Source organism: Dermochelys coriacea, chromosome 2 (assembly GCF_009764565.3).
Source record: "Dermochelys coriacea isolate rDerCor1 chromosome 2, rDerCor1.pri.v4, whole genome shotgun sequence".
NCBI lineage: Eukaryota > Metazoa > Chordata > Testudines > Dermochelyidae > Dermochelys > Dermochelys coriacea.
The window spans coordinates 123938850-123961796 of NC_050069.1; the positions used below are offsets into that span (position 1 = coordinate 123938850).

General features: G+C 41.0%; 1 protein-coding gene across 1 annotated transcript in view; it reads right to left on the reverse strand.

Annotated features, from left to right (window-relative positions):
• PHLPP1 (PH domain and leucine rich repeat protein phosphatase 1) overlaps positions 1–22947 on the reverse strand; it is a 209388-nt gene that overhangs the window by 47263 nt on the left and 139178 nt on the right. The window contains exons 5-6 of the mRNA XM_038391613.2: positions 3507–3653; positions 2715–2945 (exon numbers count right to left, since the gene is read on the reverse strand). Of these exons, the coding sequence (XP_038247541.1) occupies positions 2715–2945; positions 3507–3653 (378 nt within the window). The remainder of the gene's footprint in view (positions 1–2714; positions 2946–3506; positions 3654–22947) is intronic.

Here is a 22947-nt window from a genome sequence, read left to right on the forward strand (position 1 = left end):
GTGTTTTTAACTAGATAGGAAATGCTTTACCCTGATTTCACTGCAGCATTATACATATGTAGCAGATAGGGTGAATGAACAAATCCAACAAAAAACATTCAAGCTGGTGGAGTGCTACATTCATTATTTAAAAATGTGAGATTCATCTCTTGAGGTACAAGGAAGCAGACAACAGTGATGGGCTCTGAGCAGCAGACTTTTCCAAAGTTCAGGATATTTTGACACACTATTTTGGTTCAGGCCTATTTGTACTATGAGGCCACCAAGTAATAATATTAATGTTCAAAAGCTGAGCTTGTTACAGCCATCGTGAATTTCATGATCTTCCTTTCTTACTTCGAGCAGTATAAACCTGGTTGGCTAATAGACATTGACATTACATGGATAGGACTAGATCACTGGCTGCACAGTGAACACTCACATTTCTCCTAAAGATCAAGAGCTTCCTCCTCCATCTCCCCACCACCAAATGACCAATGAATTAAAAAATAAAATAAAAAATTAAATTAAAAAAATCAGTCATTATAATGAGAGTTGGTTCCTAGGTGGCAGCTTGTGTATCCAATATTATTCACTGTTACCATATGATATACAGTCATTGCTATTTAAAGCGAATGAAAAAACTAGATGGGTCATTTGAGTACAAACCAATCTTCAAAATTTTCCTCCTTACAAAAAAAAATTAGCCCTATTATTGGAGGTGTTTAGCACCTCTGAAAATCACACCATATGTTCCACAGTATCATAAAAATGAAAGACTGGAAGGGACCTTGATTGGCTATCTAGTCCAGTTCCCTGCACTGAGGAAGGACTAAGTATCTCTAAACTTCCCTGACAGGTGTTTGTCTAACCTGTTCTTAAAAAACCTCCAATGACAGAAATTCCACAAACTCCCAAGATAATTTGCTCCAGTGCTTAATTACCCTTACAGTTAGGAAGTTTTTCCTAATGTATAACTGAAATCTCCCTTGCTGAAGTTTAAGCCCATACTTCTTGTTCTCTCCTCAGTGCATAAGGAGAACGATTTATCACCCTCTTTGTAACAGCCTTTTACATACTTTGAAGACTTATGTTGCCCTTCTACTCTAGACTAAACACACCCAGTATTTTCAATCTTTCCTTGTAGGTATGTTTTCTAGACCTTTAATCATTTCTGTTGCTCTCTCTTGTTTTTTCTCCAATTTTGTCTTTCCTGAAGCAAGGTGCCTAAAACTGGACTCAGCACTCCAGCTGAGGCTTCCTTAGAGCTGAGTAGAGAGTGTTTCTAGGACTTGCACCCTTTTCACAATGACCAGTCTGACTTCTCCTAAATGAGTTGCACTTAGTAAAGTGTGTTGATTAAAACTCAAGTTCTAATAATGGATATGAACAATCAATGTGATAAAGAGAAGCCCACATACAATTTTAAAAGCAATTTTTTTAAGAAACCAGATTAAGGATCCATTTGCAATATCTGAATACTTTCCTCATGGATCCATCATTGCACTGGCCCTTCTTCATTGCAAAGAAACAGGGCTATGTGACAACATGATATCCAGTACATTTCAGTTATATTAACTTAGTTTTCAAAGCACTTTGAAATCCAGTTTTGTTTGGACCTTGCACTCCTTTGCTCATCAGCATTGCAGCAGTGCTTTGAAGGCTGTCCCTCCCGCAGAGCCTGATTGGTCAGGATTGGACAGAGACCGGAGAAACTGGCCTCTCCACCCACACAGAGCCCTGGTTGACTAGAAAATTGGCAGGAAACTCCATCCTTACTTTGGTGCTAGCTCTCTTCCAAGTGGTGAAGAGGGGACATGCTACCACTAAAAGAACACAGCAGGCCAAAAGTCTGAACTTGGGGCTCGGGGATTGTCCTAAGGAGCAATCTAAACATGCCCTAAGAATTGGATACTAGCCAAAGGGAAAAAGATGACTTAATCCATGACCGAGGCTGAGACTCTGAGGGGCCCTGAGACTGTTTGTGATTGATGGAGGGAGACTTCCTTTTAAGCATTTTGGATTTATGTCATACTCCTAATGACTACTCTATTTAATGACATTGGGATTCTGTTCATGCTAATAAATGCACTGGGAGAGAGTTATGCATTGGAGTGATTCCTGGGTGAATTCATGCTTCCCCAAAGGTTGTAAGAATTTGAAACAATCTAGCAGAGAGGGGAGCCCCACCACAGTTGTTTATATAGAGGACTTGTCAACACACTGCTGAGATCATCAATAAAATATTACACATGGTGAATTTGGCTAAGTATTGTCCAGATAACTAATCTGTGCAGTATCATATTTTTGTTCTCTCCCCTTTACTGCCCACTTATTTGTCTAGTCCATCTGTTATTTCTTGTCTTTTAAGTTGTAAGCTCTTTCAGACAGAGGACTATCATTTATTGTATGTTTATACACCACTTGCACAATGAAACCCTGACCTGGTTGGGCCTGTCAGTGATATTGCAAGGTGGTTTTTTTTTTTGTTTTTTTTGTTTTTTTTTTTAAATTTACAGATTTTTTTAAACATTAAATCCTTTATTTCCCGAACCCCCACCTTTTCCCAAAAGAGTTCTAGTCATCGCAAGCAGTGTGAGTTTGTACAGTATGATCTGAAATGTGATATGATGAACTAATATAAAGAGCATCACACCCAGGGCCAACTATCACCATGTAAAAATAACTTCTACACCAATAATTCAGGTTTGCTTATTTTCCCCTCAAGTGTTTACCTTAGATCCACATGTTTAATATGAGGCATTCTTCTTAATGTCTGTAGGTTGAGGGTCTCCATACAGTTTCCAGACATACAAAGTTTATCCATGGCAGTCAGCTTCTCTAGTACCCCTGGAATGTCCGTGAATTCATTGAAGGAAAGACTCAGATAGTTAAGCTGATGTATACTCTCCAATTCAGCAGGAAGGGACTGGAGAAAGTTACCATCCAGCAAAAAAGTCTGCAAACTAGGGGAAAAATAAGATGACACTTTAAACTACATTTCCTGGTATTGAACGTGTATTCAGCACAAATCGTGGCAACTAAGGTTGCAGAAAACTATGGTAGTGAGAAAAAAGTTTAAAGGTAAGCATAACATAAGTCTGCAAAAATACGACAAAAATCTTACAAGCCCTGATAATTCTGCACTGTGGACCATAGCTGTGTCACATCTTCAAAGGTTTCCAGAATTCCCACTTCTCTTGCACGTACTGCAGCCTTTAGATCTTACACAATTAGCTTTGTTTATACAACAAATGGATTTTAAATTCGTCTTCCGAGTATAAATAAGGCTATTTTAAAAATTATATTGAGAATAGAAGAGCTAGGAACAAAGAAGACTCTTCCCCCACCTGCTGTTTCTGATTGCTCAACATGAGCATAAAAGCAAACCCTCTGTGACAAACAGTGCAGTAAGTTGGAGAGTGTATACATACATATAGTAAGACATGCATAGGGAGTCACAATCTTCTATTGTCTGTACCAATAAGATCCCACTGAGCACGCACACTAAGTTTAAAAATACATACTTGTGCATATCGCCTACAGCTGCTGGAACTCTTCTGAGGGCATTACAGGACACATTGAGTTCAGTCAGGGTTGGAATACTGCAAACTGCCAATGGGAACTCTCCTAAATGATTACTGGAAAGGTTAAGGCTCTTCAACTTTGTGAACCTATAATAAGAAACAGAGGAAAACACACTTTAAGGAAATGGAATATGAAATGCACCAAGTTACTACAGTTGTCTTGTAGTAATTGAAATATAATGTACATTTGATTATTTGAATGCTGCTGGTGTGCATTTCAAGTCTGTACCTTCTGGGTGTCACACACAGATTTGTAAGCTCAGTTAAAGATACTTAAGCGGGCCACAGAAAGTTTGTTGGTTCCCTTGATGTCAAAGCACCATTTGGTATAGGCAGAAGAGGGAAACCAGAGTGAAACACTAAATACATTTTCTACAAGTGCAACAGAGTGCAGTAGATTCACCCCCATCCTGTCAGAATAGTCTGGTAGATTTTACTTTTAACAAGGTCTTCTTTGGAATTTGATCTTGCACTGAAGTACTACTGTATTCCAACATGCTTCACGCTACAGGACCACCCATATAGTTAGCAGCATCAGTTATGAGGTGCATGATTCCCTCTACATAAGCCCGTTCAACTGAAAAACCTGTGCTGCATGGCTCAGTTTTGTTCATCTGTGCAAACTTCAAATCTCAACTGGAAAATTCTTAATAGATTTTTATGCTGATTTGAACTGAAAGGGAACATCCATTACAGTAAACTTAAATTTAGCAACACTTTTGGTAACGGAAGAAGCACTTCTTTAAAATCTCAATTCTGCACATCTACAAGGGTGTCTGCAATTACACTGATTTCATAATTTTATCCTCCTGACAAGTGTCATGGGATTCCTAAAATCTTAGGTTTCTCTTATCACTTGAAAGGAAAAACTTGCATATGCAGCTTATACTCACCTTGTTAAAAAATGCAAAAAATACTGGTTAAAAAAAGAGAGAGGACAATCCAATTAGCCAGCCTGCACGTGCAGCCACATTGTTATGGTTGCCTAACAACCACTGGGAGGAGTGCCTAAAGACAACTAACTGGATGAATGAAAAGATCTGTGTCAGAGCCAATGGATGAGAGGAAGCTCTTTTCTGGTATGGCTAACTAATGCATTTTATTCAGACTTCATTTTCCCGTCAGTAAATCTCAGTTCCTTTGTGTTCTTATATAAAGTCAGTGAAAATGGTACCACACCTACTGACTCTAACGGTATAGACAAAAAAAAGAGCTCTAAAAGCATGCCATTAAAAGTCTGCAGCCCGGGGACTGCCCAGACACATTAATATCCTAAAATAATTTGTTCTCCAATTAGAAAATTAGGACAATCAAAGCAATCAAAAAAGTGTTACAAAATAAAAACTATAAAAAGATTAAAAAAAGATAGGGAACAATCCAATTAGACAGCTTGCATGTTGACTAACACAGAATATGCAGCCACTGACTAAAACTTCCCCCCATCAAGATACAAATAATCCCGTTAGACTTTAGATCAGAGGGGGGCAAACTACAGCCCGCAGGCCACATCCGGCCCGCAAGACCCTTCCCTCTGGCCCCTGAGCTCCTACCAGGTAGTGGGGTCAGGACAGGTTTGCAGAGGAGCCAGCCCAATTCCCCAGCAGTGCTGTGAGTGGGGCGGAGGCTAGCTCCTGACCCCTCCCGTTCCGCTCCCCTCCTTCCCTGCCTCCCTTGCAGTCACAGGCAACATGGCTGCAGCTCCGGCTGGGTGGCACGTCTATAGTGCTGCCAGACCTGGTGCTCCAGGGCGGCACAGTGAGGGGGCATGGGGGCAGTCAAGGGACCTGGGCTCTGCTGCCTGGGACAGGGGCAGAGCAAGCCAGGGCCCCCCTCCACCCTCAGCATGCTTGTCCCCTGTACCCAGCAGTCAAGCAAGCCCTGCCTGACTGCCAGGGAGAGCAGCCAAATGAGTAGGGGAAATGCACAGAGCAAGGACTGAGCCCCACTTTACCCCACCCCACAGGGGAGAACTGGGAGGGTTGGATGGGGGCAGGGGGATCCCAGGGGAGCGGTCAGGGGGTGGAGAGCAGGGGAAATTGGATAGGGAACAGGCGTCCTGGGGAGATGGTCAGGGCAGAGAGCAGGGGAGATTGGATAGGGATGCGGGAGTCCCGGGGGACAGTCAGGAGTGGGGAGCTGGATGGGGGCGGGGGCCAGGCTACGCCTTGCTGTTTGGGGAGGCATAGCCTCCGCCAGCCTTCCCTACCTGGCTCTCCATACAGTTTCTATACCCGATGTGGCCCTAAGGCCAAAAAGTTTGCCCACCCCTGCTGTAGATATATCAAAGAGAAGGGGCTATGTCACTGGAAGCTGAGACAATGAAGATGTGTAACATTTACAAAGGCTTCAACAACAATGGCAATACTTGTTCAGACCAGTGGCACATCTGGCACTATATCCTGTTTTCTGACAGTGGCCAGTTCCAGATGCTTCAGAGGGAATGAATAGAACAGGGCAATCATCAAATGATCCATCCCCATCATCCAGTCCCAGCTTCAGGCAGACTTAGGGATACCCAGTGCATGAGGTTGTGTTCCTGACCATCTGGCTAATAGCCATTGATGGACCTATCCTCCAGGAACTTGGCTAATTCTTTGTTGAATCCAGTTATACTTCTGGTCTTCACAACATCCACTGACAATGAGTTCCACAGATTGACTGTAGTTTGTGTGAAGAAGTACTTTCTAATATTTATTTTAAACCTGCTGCCTTTTTATTTTCATAGGTGACCCCTGGTACTTGTGTTATGGGAAAGAACAAACAACACCTTCTTATTTACTTTCTCTACCCCATTCATGATTTTATAGACCTCTATCAGTTGCCTCTTTTCTATGATTAACAGTCCCAGTCCTTTTACTTTCTCCTCATATGGAAGCTTTCAATAGCCCTAATTATTTTTGTTCTTCTTAATACCTTTCCCAGTTTTTTGAAATGGGGTGACCAGCATTGCATGCAGTATTTAAGGTATGGGCATACCATGGATTTATACAGTGTCATGATATTTTTTTTCTCTCATTATCTACCCCTATCCTAATGGTTCCTAACATTGTTTGCTTGGACTGCCGCTGCACACTAAGCAATGTTTCCAGAGACCTATCCATGACTCCTTCAAGATCTCAAGTGGTAACAGCTAATTTAGACCTCATCATTTTGTATGTACAGTTGGGATTATGTTTTTTAACCTGATTTACTTTGTACTTATCAACACTGAATTTCATTTGACCTTTTTTTGCCTAGTCACCTAGTGAAAAATAGATGGTTGAGGTCCTTCATTCACCAGGGTAAGCTTTCCACTAGTCAGCTTCATTTCACACCTCTAGCTGATCAACAGGAAAGAGTTATCACGATGTAAGGAAGAAAATATCAGTTAAAGGATCACATCTCAATGATCCAGTGATAAAACTTCATTACTTCCCCCTCAGGCTAGACTGCAGCAAACACCAACATGAATGGCATGCATAACGGACCCAGACTTGTATAGAAATAATATTTCAACGTAACTTCAATTTGCAATACTTATGCAAGTAAGTAAAAAAAGAGGGGAGATGGAGGGCAGAAAAGAGAAAGTGACAGTCAATACATCTACAACCATGGAGAAACTCTAAAACATAAAAATTACATTTTTTTTTAATCAGCCTTAAGAAAATTAGCCTTATGTGCTGATTATTACACTGGCTATGACCTCAGAGCATTGCCAGCTTGAAGACTTACAAGAGGAGATTCAACACGTACACAAAACTAGTGCTCGTTGAATAACAAGAAATTATCAACTGGTAGATACTTAAACTGCTTGTTGAGTACGTTTCGAACATCACATGGAAGAGAATAATGATTGCTAAATTACATTTAAAGAAAAGGTGGAAGGAAGGACTGTATACTTTGAATTATCCCTCCCATTAAAGGGTAATTTAAGATGAGCAGAGGGGAGAGGTGTTGTTTATTTCCTTCTCTGCGTGTTCTCTCAGTTCCAAGATGCTGAAGCCACGTTCTTCATACAGCAGTGTGAATTATTCAGCAGATATATTAGTAATGAAGACTGGTGGGCAGTTGCTCAGAGAATAAAGATAGTAAGTCAAGCTCACATCTTAGTCACCTGCTTCACATTAATTATTAACAGCATGAATCTCTAATGGTCTAGGGTGTATGTGTTATGGAGCATTGCCAAAAATGAACTGATCTGAAATACTGACTTTGCTTCCAATGTTTTTTATATTTAGTGTTATACCATTAACCTACATTGTCACTGATACAAGTAGGATACCATGAAGGTATGTAACTGACTACAATTCTCTGTGGACTAGTTTGCACAAGGAATCAGGCTTTAATTTAAGTGGGCTTAAAGAATTAAATATCCACTGTTTCCCTTTCTCCTAAATTATTACACTGTGCTGACAGTATTAACTAGAAAAGTGGTGACAAGCAACACCGATGCCTTTGCAGCATTCCTTGGTAGGAAGAAAACTTCACAATATACATCATCTGTTAACTACTTGATGACATTCAGATTCCATAATTCAAGATGTGTCATTTTCTCCCTCCTGTCTCTAGACTTTTGCCATTCTTCAAAAAAAGCCACTTGTAGAATTGTGCTTCCTTCCTCTCCTGAACACACCAAGATCAGAAAACTTGATTCTGAGCCTTCTATAATTTCCCTAACCAAAGAGAGTCCTAACTTTAAACTAGAGCAAAATGCTAACATGTCAACCCTGGTCTTTGAACATGCAAGATGACTGAACACTAATTGTTCTAATTGAGCCAAATAACGTCCACATTATTTGTTCTTGAAGCTGCCAATTTAGGAGAGACTCTAGTTTGACATATACGAGGGTGGAGGTGGGGATGGGTGGGAATCAACAAGCCAAGTTCTCTTTCACAGTAATATGTGCACGTTTATCACAGTTTCTAACTTTAGGATTCTGATCCACTTGAAGTGTACAAAAAAGGAATATTCATTATACTACATAGCATTTGTGTTCCAATATGTTCGAAATAAGTGTTACAGTAAAGCTGACAATAGCAGTTGGCCTGACATAACTAGTTTCTGATTCTTATCAAGAAGCATTTATACAAAAGGTGATTTTTACTATATCCGACCAGGATACCTAGTGTAATAAGGGACCAAACCTGGAAGAAAACAATATTTCCACTGATTTTTGGTATTTGATGCATCTATTTTATGGAATATCATTTCAGTCAGAAAAAAAAAGTTCTCCTCCCTCAACTCCAGCAGAACATTGAAAGCACTAGCTAGCAGTCAAGCAGGATGTGGCAATTAAGTATTGGAACTGAACCTACCTCTACGCCAAAGGTCTGCTACATTTGCTGGCAATCTCATTACAAGAATTTGCCAAATAGCTTACATGCTTGCTAAATTTCTCTATTACTAATAATCCAAGTTACTGTCTCTTTTAGCTGTCATCTCAGACCCTCCTAGACTACAGCGTTAATGCCTCCCCAAAGGATTAGTTACTCTAGAGCCAGAAATACAAGACAGACAGCATCTCTTTTCTCTTTAAGGTATAGCCATTAAGACTTTAAAGTAGCCATGCAATTGTCAGAATCAAATCTTTATGAAGGCCCCTGCTACTCTAGCTCTCTCTAGATAGGAAAACCCTTCCCTGCAGCTAGATGGTTCAAAGATTGTGCTAAATGGGAGTGGATCCATTCAATCTTTCAGCAATAATCCAGATGCAGAGGGTTATCATGGCCCTGCTGAAGTCAATGACAACACTCCCACTGGGTTAATACACCCAAGATTTCACTCCAGATGCCTGAGAAGAAGGGGAGTGCTTTAGATCTCCCTTCCATTTTGAAGGCAAAGTTATTATACTGGCTCCAATGCATCTGAGAATGGGGATGACAACGCACAAAAGCAAACAGGGAAAATAATCCCAAAACAGGTAACAGACAGAGATAACTGGTTAATTTTAGGATAAGGATTGTATTTGAGTTTGTTTTGGCTACCAAACCAATTAACAATCATAGGTAATTGGATGAGTAACTAAAACTCAAATATAACCCTACCTCCTAAAAATGTTTTCAAATCCCCATGCAAACAAACAAAAACTAAAGTTAAGTCCCAGTCCTTGGTAGTTTTACTGCATTTTTACTAACACTACAAGGACCCTGCCATTTTTTTCTCAATCCAACACAGTAAAGGGCGCTTGGGTTTGTGAAGATGAACTTCAAAAGTCTCTATATGCAGACAAAAGTTAATATCTTTCACTGAATATACAAAGGAAACGTAGCTCATTGCACAAAGAGCAACTTCAAACCTTAGTGGCTCACTTTTCAAAATATATAAATAGCCACAGATGTTAAATCAAACTAGGACTACATCCAAGTCAAAAGTAGCTTTTATTCTATTACAAAAATCAGCCAGACTATAAAAAGATAAATATTTTGTTAATGGAAACAACCTGAAGTTATATGGTGCTTTACATGGAAGCAGGATTTTACAATTCTCATTTTCTGCAATAGCCTATTGCAAACTACTTACTTATGGAAAGACTATTCTCACCTGCGAAGAAAAGGAAATCCTAAGGGATGAAAGTGAAAATCTATACTTATCACCACACTTTTCAGAGTAGCAGCCCTGTTAGTCTGTATTCGCAAAAAGAAAAGGAGTACTTGTGGCACCTTAGAGACTAACAAATTTATTAGAGCATAAGCTTTCGTGAGCTACAGCTCACTTCATCGGATGCAACCGATAAATTTGTTAGTCTCTAAGGTGCCACGGGTACTCCTTTTCTTCATGGGGAAATAGTTTTACTTTGTGTAATGACTCATCCATTCCCAGTCTCTATTCAAGCCTAAGTTAATTGTATCCAGTTTGCAAATTAATTCCAATTCAGCAGTCTCTCGTTGGAGTTTGTTTTTGAAGCTTTTTTGTTGAAGTATAGCCACTCTTAGGTCTGTGATAGAGTGACCAGAGAGATTGGCTATGTAGACTCCCTCCTCAGGCCCTTCGTTACCAGCACTCCCAGCTATCTTCGAGACACCACTGACTTCCTGAGGAAACTACAGTCCATTGGTGATCTTCCTAAAAACACCATCCTAGCCACTATGGATGTGGAAGCCCTCTACACCAACATTCCACACAAAGATGGACTACAAGCCGTCAGGAACAGTATCCCCGATACTGTCACGGCTAACCTGGTGGCTGAACTTTGTGACTTTGTCCTGACCCATAACTATTTCACATTTGGTGACAACGTATACCTTCAAATCAGCGGCACTGCGATGGGTACCCGCATGGCCCCACAGTATGCCAACATTTTTATGGCTGACTTAGAACAACGCTTCCTCAGCTCTCGTCCCCTAATGCCCCTACTCTACTTGCGCTACATTGATATCTTCATCATCTGGACCCATGGAAAAGAAGCTCTTGAGGAATTCCACCATGATTTCAACAAATTCCATCCCACCATCAACCTCAGCCTGGACCAGTCCACACAAGAGATCCACTTCCTGGACACTACGGTGCTAATAAGCGATGGTCACATAAACACCACCCTATATCGGAAACCTACTGACCGCTATTCCTACCTACATGCCTCTAGCTTTCATCCAGATCATACCACTCGATCCATTGTCTACAGCCAAGCGCTACGATATAACCGCATTTGCTCCAACCCCTCAGACAGAGACAAACACCTACAAGATCTCTATCATGCATTCCTACAACTACAGTACCCACCTGCTGAAGTGAAGAAACAGATTGACAGAGCCAGAAGAGTACCCAGAAGTCACCTACTACAGGACAGGCCCAACAAAGAAAATAACAGAACGCCACTAGCCATCACCTTCAGCCCCCAACTAAAACCTCTCCAACGCATCATCAAGGATCTACAACCTATCCTGAAGGATGAGCCATCGCTCTCACAGATCTTGGGAGACAGACCAGTCCTTACTTACAGACAGCCCCCCAATCTGAAGCAAATACTCACCAGCAACCACACACCACACAACAGAACCACTAACCCAGGAACCTATCCTTGCAACAAAGCCCGTTGCCAACTCTGTCCACATATCTATTCAGGGGATACCATCATAGGGCCTAATCACATCAGCCACACTATCAGAGGCTCGTTCACTTGCGCATCTACCAATGTGATATATGCCATCATGTGCCAGCAATGCCCCTCTGCCATGTACATTGGCCAAACTGGACAGTCTCTACGTAAAAGAATGAATGGACACAAATCAGACGTCAAGAATTATAACATTCAAAAACCAGTTGGAGAACACTTCAATCTCTCTGGTCACTCGATCACAGACCTAAGAGTGGCTATACTTCAACAAAAAAGCTTCAAAAACAGACTCCAACGAGAGACTGCTGAATTGGAATTAATTTGCAAACTGGATACAATTAATTTAGGCTTGAATAGAGACTGGGAATGGATGAGTCATTACACAAAGTAAAACTATTTCCCCATGGTATTTCTCCCTCCCACCCCACCCCCACTGTTCCTCTGATATTCTTGTTAACTGCTGGAATTAGCCTACCTTGCTTGTCACCATGAAAGGTTTTCCTCCTTTCCCCCCCTGCTGCTGGTGATGGCTTATCTTAAGTGATCACTCTCCTTACAGTGTGTATGATAAAACCATTGTTTCATGTTCTCTGTGTGTGTGTGTGTGTATATAAATCTCTCCTCTGTTTTTTCCACCAAATGCATCCGATGAAGTGAGCTGTAGCTCATGAAAGCTTATGCTCTAATAAATTTGTTAGTCTCTAAGGTGCCACAAGTACTCCTTTTCTTTTTGCGAATACAGACTAACACGGCTGCTACTCTGAAACCTATCTCCACACTGGAAGTCTATCTTCAGAACAAAGGAGCTGGAGGAGCTAGCAACAGCTAATCATAGCCCTGCTTGCCCAGATAAAAGGAGTTGCCTGGCCTTAGCACGTCCGTTCCTGGCTGAAACCAGAGGAATGATGGAAGGTGCTCCTTTCTGGCCTGGAGATAGAGAAGAACCTGGCCCTAAAATGGGCTGGAAATAAAAAGGTAGGACAAAGCCCAGGGAAATAGCAGCAACGGATTTACGCAAGCAGGATGTAGCTGCCGTGTATAGGGGTCCCGGGGTTGAAATCTGAAGTAGTGGGCAGTCCAAGTTCCCCAACCCGCCACAGGTAAAGTGGTGTAAACTCCAACAAGGGGACATGCCTCATCAGGAAGCACGAAAAAAAGGGGCTGAATGTAAAGAGCCTAGAGCCAGGGCTGAAAACCCTAGCTCAAGGAAACAGACTGCTTATTTGCTGGACTCTTTAATATGCTCAAAGGGGTTGATTTGGACTTTGAGACTCAGCCAGAGGGCCAAGTCATTAAAGACCCATCAAGGTCAGTCAGTAACCTGCAGGAGGCACCAGAGCAAAAAGGACTGCAGTTCCTTACCCAGATGATTGGAGGCACTCAAGGTGAGTGTCCCTTTGCAGATGGGTATTGCCAACCTGACAATTACAAAACCAGTGTGTTTCAATCTGCAAGCAGACTGCTTGGAGAGGGACCCTTCTTTTTCAGGAATTTCTTCTTAAACAACAGGAGTGCCAAAAATAGTAGGAAAGCTTTTCAAATTCCTATGATTACACACAAAGCTCCCGCGCAAGACGCTTTTTCAACAAATCTCCAACTCTTCTTTGCTATAGTAAATTTTCTTGACACCCAGTTTGTTAACAAGCAAATAATCCAGCAACTACTGTAACCAAAATAAAAAAACTGTATTCAATTCAATATAACAATCATATGCAGAATTTCAATAAGATGGAGAGCAAAAACTCCACTCCTCTATTCCAGAATGCAGTATGCTTTTCAAAAAAAGAAAAAAATTTACCGTATGATTTAAACTAGATTTGACCAGAATCCTAGCCTGCCAAGTATATGTAAATTAGAAAGGCTGTCCAATTAAGTTAGTGGTTGAGAACACCAATGTGTTTTCATACTAACCATATGTGATTACAAGATAAAAAGGGAATATTAAGTGCAAATAAACTAGAGAAGATTTTTATCTCCTACTTATTCCTATCTAACAGCAAGTAGCATAATATTTTATGCTCAGGAAATTCAGCTGTAATTTTTCAATGTACTGCTATGACAATTACTGAAGGCAATATGCCTCTGCTATTTAAACGTACTGGTCCAGATATTGCATTTAAAACAAGCTTAACAGCAGAAGAAAAAATAGGGATGAGCATCCAAATTAATTTTACTAGTATTTGATGCTGAAAGAGAAAAATACTTTATCAAAGAGACAAGCAAAAATAAAAATAAGTCCAAATAAATTTAGAACTAGCTCTTGAATATAGAAAAAGTGAAAAAATGTTTTTTACTTGAAAGTACAGGGGGAATTTCAGCTGGCAGAATATAAATACCCACCCCGGAAATGAGCCGGAAGTCTAGAATGACATCTCTGCTCTTGCAAAAAGTACCACGGGATCTTTTATTGATCACAAATAGTCAGTGCATCACTTTTCTACAACTCCTATTCCTGAATAAAGGAAAGAGTACTTGTGGCACCTTAGAGACTAAAATTTATTTGAGCATAAGCTTTCGTGAGCTACAGCTCATGCATCCGATGAAGTGAGCTGTAGCTCACGAAAGCTTATGCTCAAATAAATTTATTAGTCTCTAAGGTGCCACAAGTACTCCTTTTCTTTTTGCAAATACAGACTAACACGGCTGCTACTCTGAAACCTATTCCTAAATAGTCATAGCAGGAGGACACAGACAGGGACAACCAGCGGATGTGATGCGAGATCACTAGCAGATTAACAAAAAGACTATAAACTGTATTTTTAAAAAAGGGACAGATTTCTCTTCAATTAACTATTCAGAAAGGGAGAGAGTGACAGATTACCATTTCAGATTAACTAACTTGTATTAGATTTCAAAGAGCTAGAAAGGCAGGTCAAAGAAGGGTTCCATACATACTCCACAATCCCTGGAATGCCTAGCATGCTCTCGCTCAATTAGTTGCTAATCACCTTTTAAAGTAAGCCTCATGCTATACTTATGTACTGACTTGATCATTCGCTCCCATCTTCGAGCAGTTAAGAGTAAAAAGAGTACGTTAATCTTAATCAACTCAAAAGGGAAATGTAGTTCACTGTAATAATAAGCTCCTATCTTGAAACTGAATTAACACATTTGCCACCTCTATTTCCACTTCATCTCAATCTCTATAAAATGTCATTGACAACAGAACTATAAATAAAGTAGTTTTATTGTAGTGACACATGCAAACACCACTTAGTTGAAGGTCAGTCACCATTTCCATTACAAGCTAGTCTTCTCCAAAAGCTGTACTAAAATGGCAATAAAAATGTCCTTGAAGTTAGAATCTAGCACAATGTACAAAATCTCATCTTATCATTTCGGAGGCTGGGATGGAAGAAAAATGGATGAAAGACAAAAGCTTACCAAAAAAATGCACATCAGCAGCTTTAAAGCTGCATCGAAATGAGCTGTAGCTCACGAAAGCTTATGCTCAAATAAATTTGTTAGTCTCTAAGGTGCCACAAGTACTCCTTTTCTTTTTATCAAAAAGGAATAGTCAGAAGTAGACCAATACATAATCTCTATTCTTTATTTCAATACACTTTAAAAGTCCACCCATGCCAAAGCAGGCATTTCCAGCAGCAAAGCCCTGTTTAGTAATGCAGATTCATTAAATTCCACAAGAATCCAGGAGGAAGAGTGGGAGGGTAGGAGAGAGAGAGAGAGAGAAAAACAAACTGAACGATATATTCCACTTCCACCCAACTGTCTGTGGTGATAGGAAATCACACCCTGGTGAAGCGGTTCAGGTGATCTTCTAATAAAGGGGAAACAGGATCTGGGAATATAGAAGCTGGTACAATGTCCTTGAGCGTCTCATCGAAAGTTCTGCTTAGCACCCCTGGGTGTCTGGGGCACACTGACGCCAAGGCAGAAGAGCATGGCAATCTGCATCTAAAACCTCTGCTCTGTTTCCACAGTCCCTAGGGTATATATCATGGAGCTTCACATTGGTCTGCTCAAAAAAAAGTGAAGCTCCCTTGAAGAGAAGGTCCTGAAGGGTTTTTGCTGGACCTCATGCTGGAGATCAGAGGACTATAACCATGAACTTCTTTGCACCACTACCGAGGCTGTGAATGTAGCTGCTAAATCCACCACATGCAGGGCAGCTTGCAAGGAAGCCCTGGCTATCAACTTCCCCTTGTCCACCAGCGAGAACTTCTGCCTGACCTCTTGGGGAAGCAAGTCCTTGAACTTCAACATGGAGTCCCATATGTTGACGTCGTATCTGTTCAGCAGTGACTGCTGTTTAGTGATCCCAAGTTGCAGCCCGGTAGAGTACACCTTTCTACTGAAAAGGTACAATTTCTTGGAGATTTTTGCCTTAGGAGTTGCCTGCAGACCCTGCCTTTCCCTCTTGTTGGCCACGGACACCACCAGGGATGGGGTTAGGCAGAGAGGAGGAACGGGGAGAGGTATGTGTATAGGAACTCATAGCCAAGGGACAAAGTATTTCCTCTCAACTCTTTTTAAGGGGGCAAGGGAAGCAGGGGGGTTGCCACAGGGCTTTCACTGGGTCAATATTGGCCTCAGTGATAGGCAATGGTGCTGGTGCTGTGTTGTCCCTCCAGTGCAGTCAGTTTGTATGGTACCAGACTCAGTGCCTGAGTCAAGGCTGTAGTCAACGGTGCTGACTGCGATGCCGAGGCAGAGAAGCAGCCTGACCTAGGTCACACTCCACTCTGCTCCCCATGCCTGGCTGTCTTCGGTGTGGAGGAAAGTCCCCTTTCAGCCAGCTTCTTTCTGTGCTGCTTCTTCAACAACCAGGATACTGACTGGTGCCAGGACTTCCGTATGGTTGGATGAGCACTCCTGAGACGCTGAGGTGCTCGGTCCCAAGTCCAACCAGCTTAGCTCAGAGGAAGATCTCATCGCTGCTCCCTCAGTAGGAGCTTTAACCTGGACTCCCAGTCCTCCTTCATATGAGGTTTAATTCAAGGCAGATCTAATAGTGATCCCTGACATGAGCTTCACCCAAGCACTTTAGGCAACTAGAGTTCAGGTTGCTCAGAGGCACAGTCCTGTTGCAGGAGACACAGGGCTAGAAGTCCAGCTTCTGAGGCATGCCTCAGCACCGGGAATGGACAAAGCTCCACTAACTAATGAAGAAAACCAACTATGCTAACGTACTAATATCAAAAAACTATTTACAAACACTAATTATATACAACTACAGTGAAAAAACAAACAAAGACCACCGAGAAAAGGTTGCCGTAGCAAGCAGAGCAGGGCCAGCGACCATCACAGGCAGTAAAAAGGAACTGAGGGGGCATGGGGTCACCTGGGCTATTTATACCCGCATTATGTGCGCACGGCACCAGCGGGCATCCGAGCCGCCCCAAAGAGTACTATTGAGGGAAAATTTTCCAGTAACTGTGCTCAGAATGCAGTGGAATGGACATGTACAAACACTCAAAGAAGAAACAAGTATGTTGGCAAAGTCATGAAAGATCCAGAAACACATGTGATAGTTAAAAATCATGAGATCTTAACTGAGTGAATTGCATGGCTTGGGTCTGACTCCTGATTTTGTAACTGTCTGTGAAAAACCCTCCTGACACCCACGTGTGCACATTTTCAGGATGAAAATTCAAATAGAAATGAACACAAAACTTGTACATAAAAATTTGGGACACACCATTCCCATCTTTGTCCCCTCTCCTCCCAACAACTCTTGGCATGACATACTTTTATTCAGTCACCACTCCCTGGCAACCCCACTCTCCTCTCCTACAAGCACTCTCTCCAGCATCTTTCCACAGACTTTCACCCACTCTCTCCAGCTGCCCCTAATCCAGACATCACTTGTTCCAAATTCTCTTCCTCACCTCACATGGCACGAAGCAGCCTCTGCCCTCCAGTACTACTTCAGCTTCAGCAGTTTGCACCAGAACCTGGTCGATTACCCCAACAATCCAGCAGGTTAATTCTCCTCTCTCAAGTCCTTCAACCCCGTGGAATCAGCCTCACCCCAGTTTCCAACAAATACGGCCAATTTCTCTGCCAACAGAAGGTTATGCTGTTGCCGCCTCCCCCTGCTTTCCCGCACCATTACCCAAACAATATGACCCTTGACAACAGTTACTGCACTGCAAATGGAAGAAGGCCCATCTAAGGCCACTATTGCCTCATTTTGAGGGGTGGAGGTGGCTCCCTGATACTTCCGTGCAGGACACTGAGGGTACACAAGAACTACAGGCAGCAGCCCTGGAAGAAGTCTCTCATGGCCACAGGTGGAACAGGTAACTGAGCTCAGATTCCTGAGCCACCTGCAGCTGCTCACATGATCAGAGCTTTACAGACTTCACAATTAAGGAGTGCTGGCAAATAGGGTATCAACTACATTTTATTCTGCTTAGGAAGACTCTGACCTTTGAGGGGTTCACATATCACTGGTTTTATGTATTTTTGTAATAATGCGTTTTATAGCTCATGTTCTTGTAGCACAGTATGATTACACGATCTGTCACAATGATGCAATGTTACAATGCAGCATGTTGTTATTTTTGCATTTCTTACCATGCTCAGCACTGTAATCTTGTGGGGCAGAGAATACAGGATTTAGTAGATTGTCAGCTTGGCAAACAAACAAGCCTTTAAGAAAGGTCTGGATACATGTTTTCAAGCCTTACTAACTAAGGCATTTCTATATAAATAATGCCTTTTTAAACCAGAATGCAAGAGTCTCTGGAGATTTAGTGCTCTGCCCACCTTATTTGAAAAGTGCTTCCAGGGACAGTTTTTCCAAATTTAGCAGCTATAGATTATCATCCCTGTTCTATACGAAGCAGCACATCTAGGGTTTTTTCTAGGGCTGTCAAGTGTTTAAAATAATTAATTTCAATAAATCACGATTAATCGCACTGTTAAACAATAGAATACCATGTATTTAAACTTAAATGTATTTAAAGAGATCATACTACAGTACTTTTATGAGATGAACTGAAAAATACTGTTTCTTTTGTTTATTTTTACAGTGCAAATATTTGTCAAAAATAAAATAAAGTGAGTACCGCACACTTTGTATTCTGTGTTATAATTGAAATTCATATACTTGAAAATGTAGGAAAATATCCAAAATATTTAATAGATTTCAATTGGTATACTATTGTTTAACAGTGGAATTAATCTTTTTTTTTTTTTTGAGTTAATCACACGAGTTAACTACGATTCATCGACAGCCCTAGTTCTTTCACAGGAATCATCATGGCAGCATAGGGTCTTCGAAGTTATATGGTGGTAAGTCCCAGAGAACTTTGAGGGAGAAAGCCAAGGACTATTATTGTAAAGACCACTACTAAAGGCTAGTAAACTAGAGAAAAGATGAAGATGAAGATGCAGCTAAAGAATCAAAAAATACTGGAGAAAACAGAAGGGGATACAAGAGTGGAAAATACTGTACAATAAAGATTACATAAGAAACAGAATATCCCCTTCACATACCATCTTCTACTCTGCTTTCCCACGTTATAGTAATTTCAAATGTGGCCACAAAATTCTGTTTTAAAAACCTAAAAATTAACGAGTGCTGTTGTTATTTTTTAAATTTCCAAATGGTAACTTTTAAAACAACCCTTTACAACGTTTGCAACTCAAACATTGTAGTATTTTGCAAAACACAAAACAAAGGCAAAACAGACTAGAAAGTGATTGCTGTTTTTGTGTAATTTAAAAGTTCGATTTAAAAAATACTCAGTTTTAATGATCTGCGGCTATTTGTAAAATAAGATTTTATTTAAAAAGATTTTTCCCCACCCACCAGTAATGCAGTGAATTACATTTGTAAAAATAAAGTTCCTTCTCAGCATCTGCAGCTATGAAAATAAAATGCTTCAGCATTTAAGCCTTGATCCAAAGCCCACTGAAGTCAAAGCAATCTCTTTCCATAGACTTCAGTGGATTTTGGATTGGGCCCTTATACAGAGATTATTTTCCTATGACTGAGCTATTAAATGCCTTATCCCCTTCCCCCTCCTTCCTCTTGTGTACATTTGTAACCCCAGAATATACCATTTGCAGGTTATATTTTCTCTGGAAAGCATGACACTATTTTCTTGTCCTTTGGGGTATTTGATTTTTGAATTCCTGTGCTTCTATCAAAACACTTTCACTGCTAGCATCCATAATGTATAAATCCTTTGCTTTGTCATACCCTGTGAAAGCTGGAAGATTTAAAGCTGTGTCACCTGTCTAAAGCAATTTCAAGTAAGGGATGCTTGAGAGGAGATTAGATTTCTGAGCAAGGCCCCTAGGAAACCGGTAATGACTGCATGTATGTATTTGTAAAAGAAAATCTATAGTGTCACTGTTAATTATTAATCATTACAATGTAAGGGGTGGGGGAAAAAGTTAGTTCCTTAGCATCATAAGAATTGCTAGAACATGCTGATGAAAATGGTGTTTGCCAATACTATTTACTCTAAATTCAGGTGTATGCTTTAACTAAAACACTGTTTAATGACAAACATTTGATTGAATGATTTCCCATCATTTACAAACAATGTTCTTCGTAAAAAGAAAAGGAGTACTTGTGGTACCTTAGAGACTAACAAATTTATTTGAGCATAAGCTTTTGTGAGCTACAGCTCACTTCATTGGATGCATTCAGTGGAAAATACAGTGGGGAGATTTATATACATAGAGAACATGAAACAATGGGTGTTACCATACATACTATAACAAGAGAGTGATCACTTAAGGTGAGCTATTACCAGCAGGAGAGCGGGGGGGGGGTCAGGGGGAAGATGACCTTTTGTAGTGATAATCAAGGAGGGCCATTTCTAGCAGTTGACAAAAATGTCTGAGGAACAGCAGGGGGGGTGGGGGTGGAGGGGGGAATAAACATGGGGAAAGTTTTACTTTGTGTAATGACCCATCCACTCCCAGTCTTTATTCAAGCCTAAATTAATTGTATCCAACTTGCAAATTAATTCCAATTCAGCAGTCTCTCGTTGGAGTCTGTTTTTTTAAGTTTTTTTGTTGAAGAATTGCAACTTTTAGGTCTGTAATCGAGTGACCAGAGAGATTAAAGTGTTCTCCAACTGGTTTTTGAATGTTATAATTCTTGATGTCTCATTTGTGTCCATTTATTCTTTTACGTAGAGACTGACCAGTTTGACCAATGTACATGGCAGAGGGGCATTCCTCGCACATGATGGCATACATCACATTGGTAGATTTGCAGGTGAAGAAGCCTCTGATAGTGTGGCTGATGTGATTAGGCCCTATGATGGTGTCCTCTGAATAGATATGTGGAAACAGTTGGCAACGGGCTTTGTTGCAAGGATAGGTTCCTGGGTTAGTGGTTCTGTTGTGTGGTTACTGGTGAGTATTTCCTTCATGTTGGGGGGCTGTCTGTAAGCAAGGACTGGCCTGTCTCCCAAAATCTGTGAGTGATAGGTTGTCCTTCAGGATAGGTTGTAGATCCTTGATGATGCGTTGGAGAGGTTTTAGTTGGGGGCTGAAGGTGATGGCTAGTGGCGTTCTGTTATTTTCTTTGTTGGGCCTGTCTTGTAGTAGGTGACTTCTGGGTACTCTTCTGGCTCTGTCAATCTGTTTCTTCACTTCAGCAGGTGGGTGTTGTAGTTGTAAGAATGCTTGATAGAGATCTTGTAGGTGTTTGTCTCTATCTGAGGGGTTGGAGCAAATGCAGTTGTATGGTAGAGCTTGGCTGTAAACAACGGATCGTGTGGTGTGGTCTGGATGAAAGCTGGAGGCACGTAGGTAGGAACAGCGGTCAGTAGGTTTCCAGTATAGGGTGGTGTTTATATGACCATCGCTTATTAGCATCATAGCGTCCAGGAAGTGGATCTCTTGTGTGGATTGGTCCAGGCTGAGGTTGATGGTGAGATGGAAATTGTTGAAATCATGGTGGAATTCCTCAAAGGCTTCTATTCTCCAACGAGAGACTGCTGAATTGGAATTAATTTGCAAACTGGATACAATTAACTTAGGCTTGAATAGAGACTGGGAGTGGATGGGTCATTACACAAAGTAAAACTATTTCCCCATGTTTATTCCTCCCTCCACCCCTCGCTGTTCCTCAGACGTTCTTGTCAACTGCTGGAAAAGGCCCACCTTGATTATCACTACAAAAGATTCCTACAGCCCCCACCCTACCCTACCCTACACTCTCCTGCTGGTAATAGCTCACCTTAAATGATCACTCTTGTTACAGTGTGTATGGTAACACCCATTGTTTCATGTTCTCTATGTATATAAATCTCCCCATTATATTTTCCACTGAATGCATCCAATGAAGTGAGATGTAGCTCACGAAAGCTTATGCTCAAATAAATTGGTTAGTCTCTAAGGTGCCACAAGTACTCCTTTTCATTAGCTTCCGTTACTGCAACAACCGTGGGGGGGTGGGGGTGGGGGGATACTTTTCCTGAAAGGCACCATGTTATAAGCTTTAAAGAAGCCACTGTGAATTGGTGCAAGTAAACCCAACTCACTCAATAGGCCATTTATCTTTTACTGTACTTGAATTTTCACACCACCGACCTTTGAAGGTTAGATTCAAATATTTGTTCCCTATTTTCTGGCATGCACAAAAACAGAAAAATATAGGTGTTGGTACAAAACTACCCAGTACTCAAAGTTCTGTTTACAATTTTGGACCATCAGAAACACACTACAAAGTGGATTTAACAAGTTTAAGTGAGCAATAAAACAAGTATACATGAACAGTCTCACAAAGTAATGTTTACTTATCTCATGCTCCAAGCAAATATGTTCTTTACCACTCCTCCCCCTCCCAAAAGAGATGCATGAAGCTGCCGAACTTATATTAACTCATCTTGATTCTTCCTTTTACAATACTTGGAAAATATCAAATGCACAGTTACTATAAAACTTCTTCCTACAGCACGCAGCAACAAACATCTATATTTGAGAGCAGAACTGAATCTCAGGATTATTATTTATCTATTCTGTCCTATCCCCTCACTGGAACAATCAGACCTGGCATCTTATTTTAATGTGAAGATGACGCTGAGGAAGGCAGGCCAACAAGAAAAGTGTTTCTAGTGTTTGCAAGCCTTTACAACGCTAACAATTCATCACCATGACAGGCTTTGTTTATCTACATGACATACTGAACCAGAGTTTTGACTATGTATTGTTCAGTCCTGCAAGGTACATGATCTTGAAAATAGAAACAAAAACAAACTACAATAACTTTACAGTACTTTAATCTTCAAGCAGCCAGTTCCAAACGGATTTCTTTCAGAAGCTGTTGAATGTACATCCACTACTGGCTAAACAGTATTATCCAAAATGTACACCAGGTGGCTATTGACTGATAGGGATGCCACCCAGCCAGC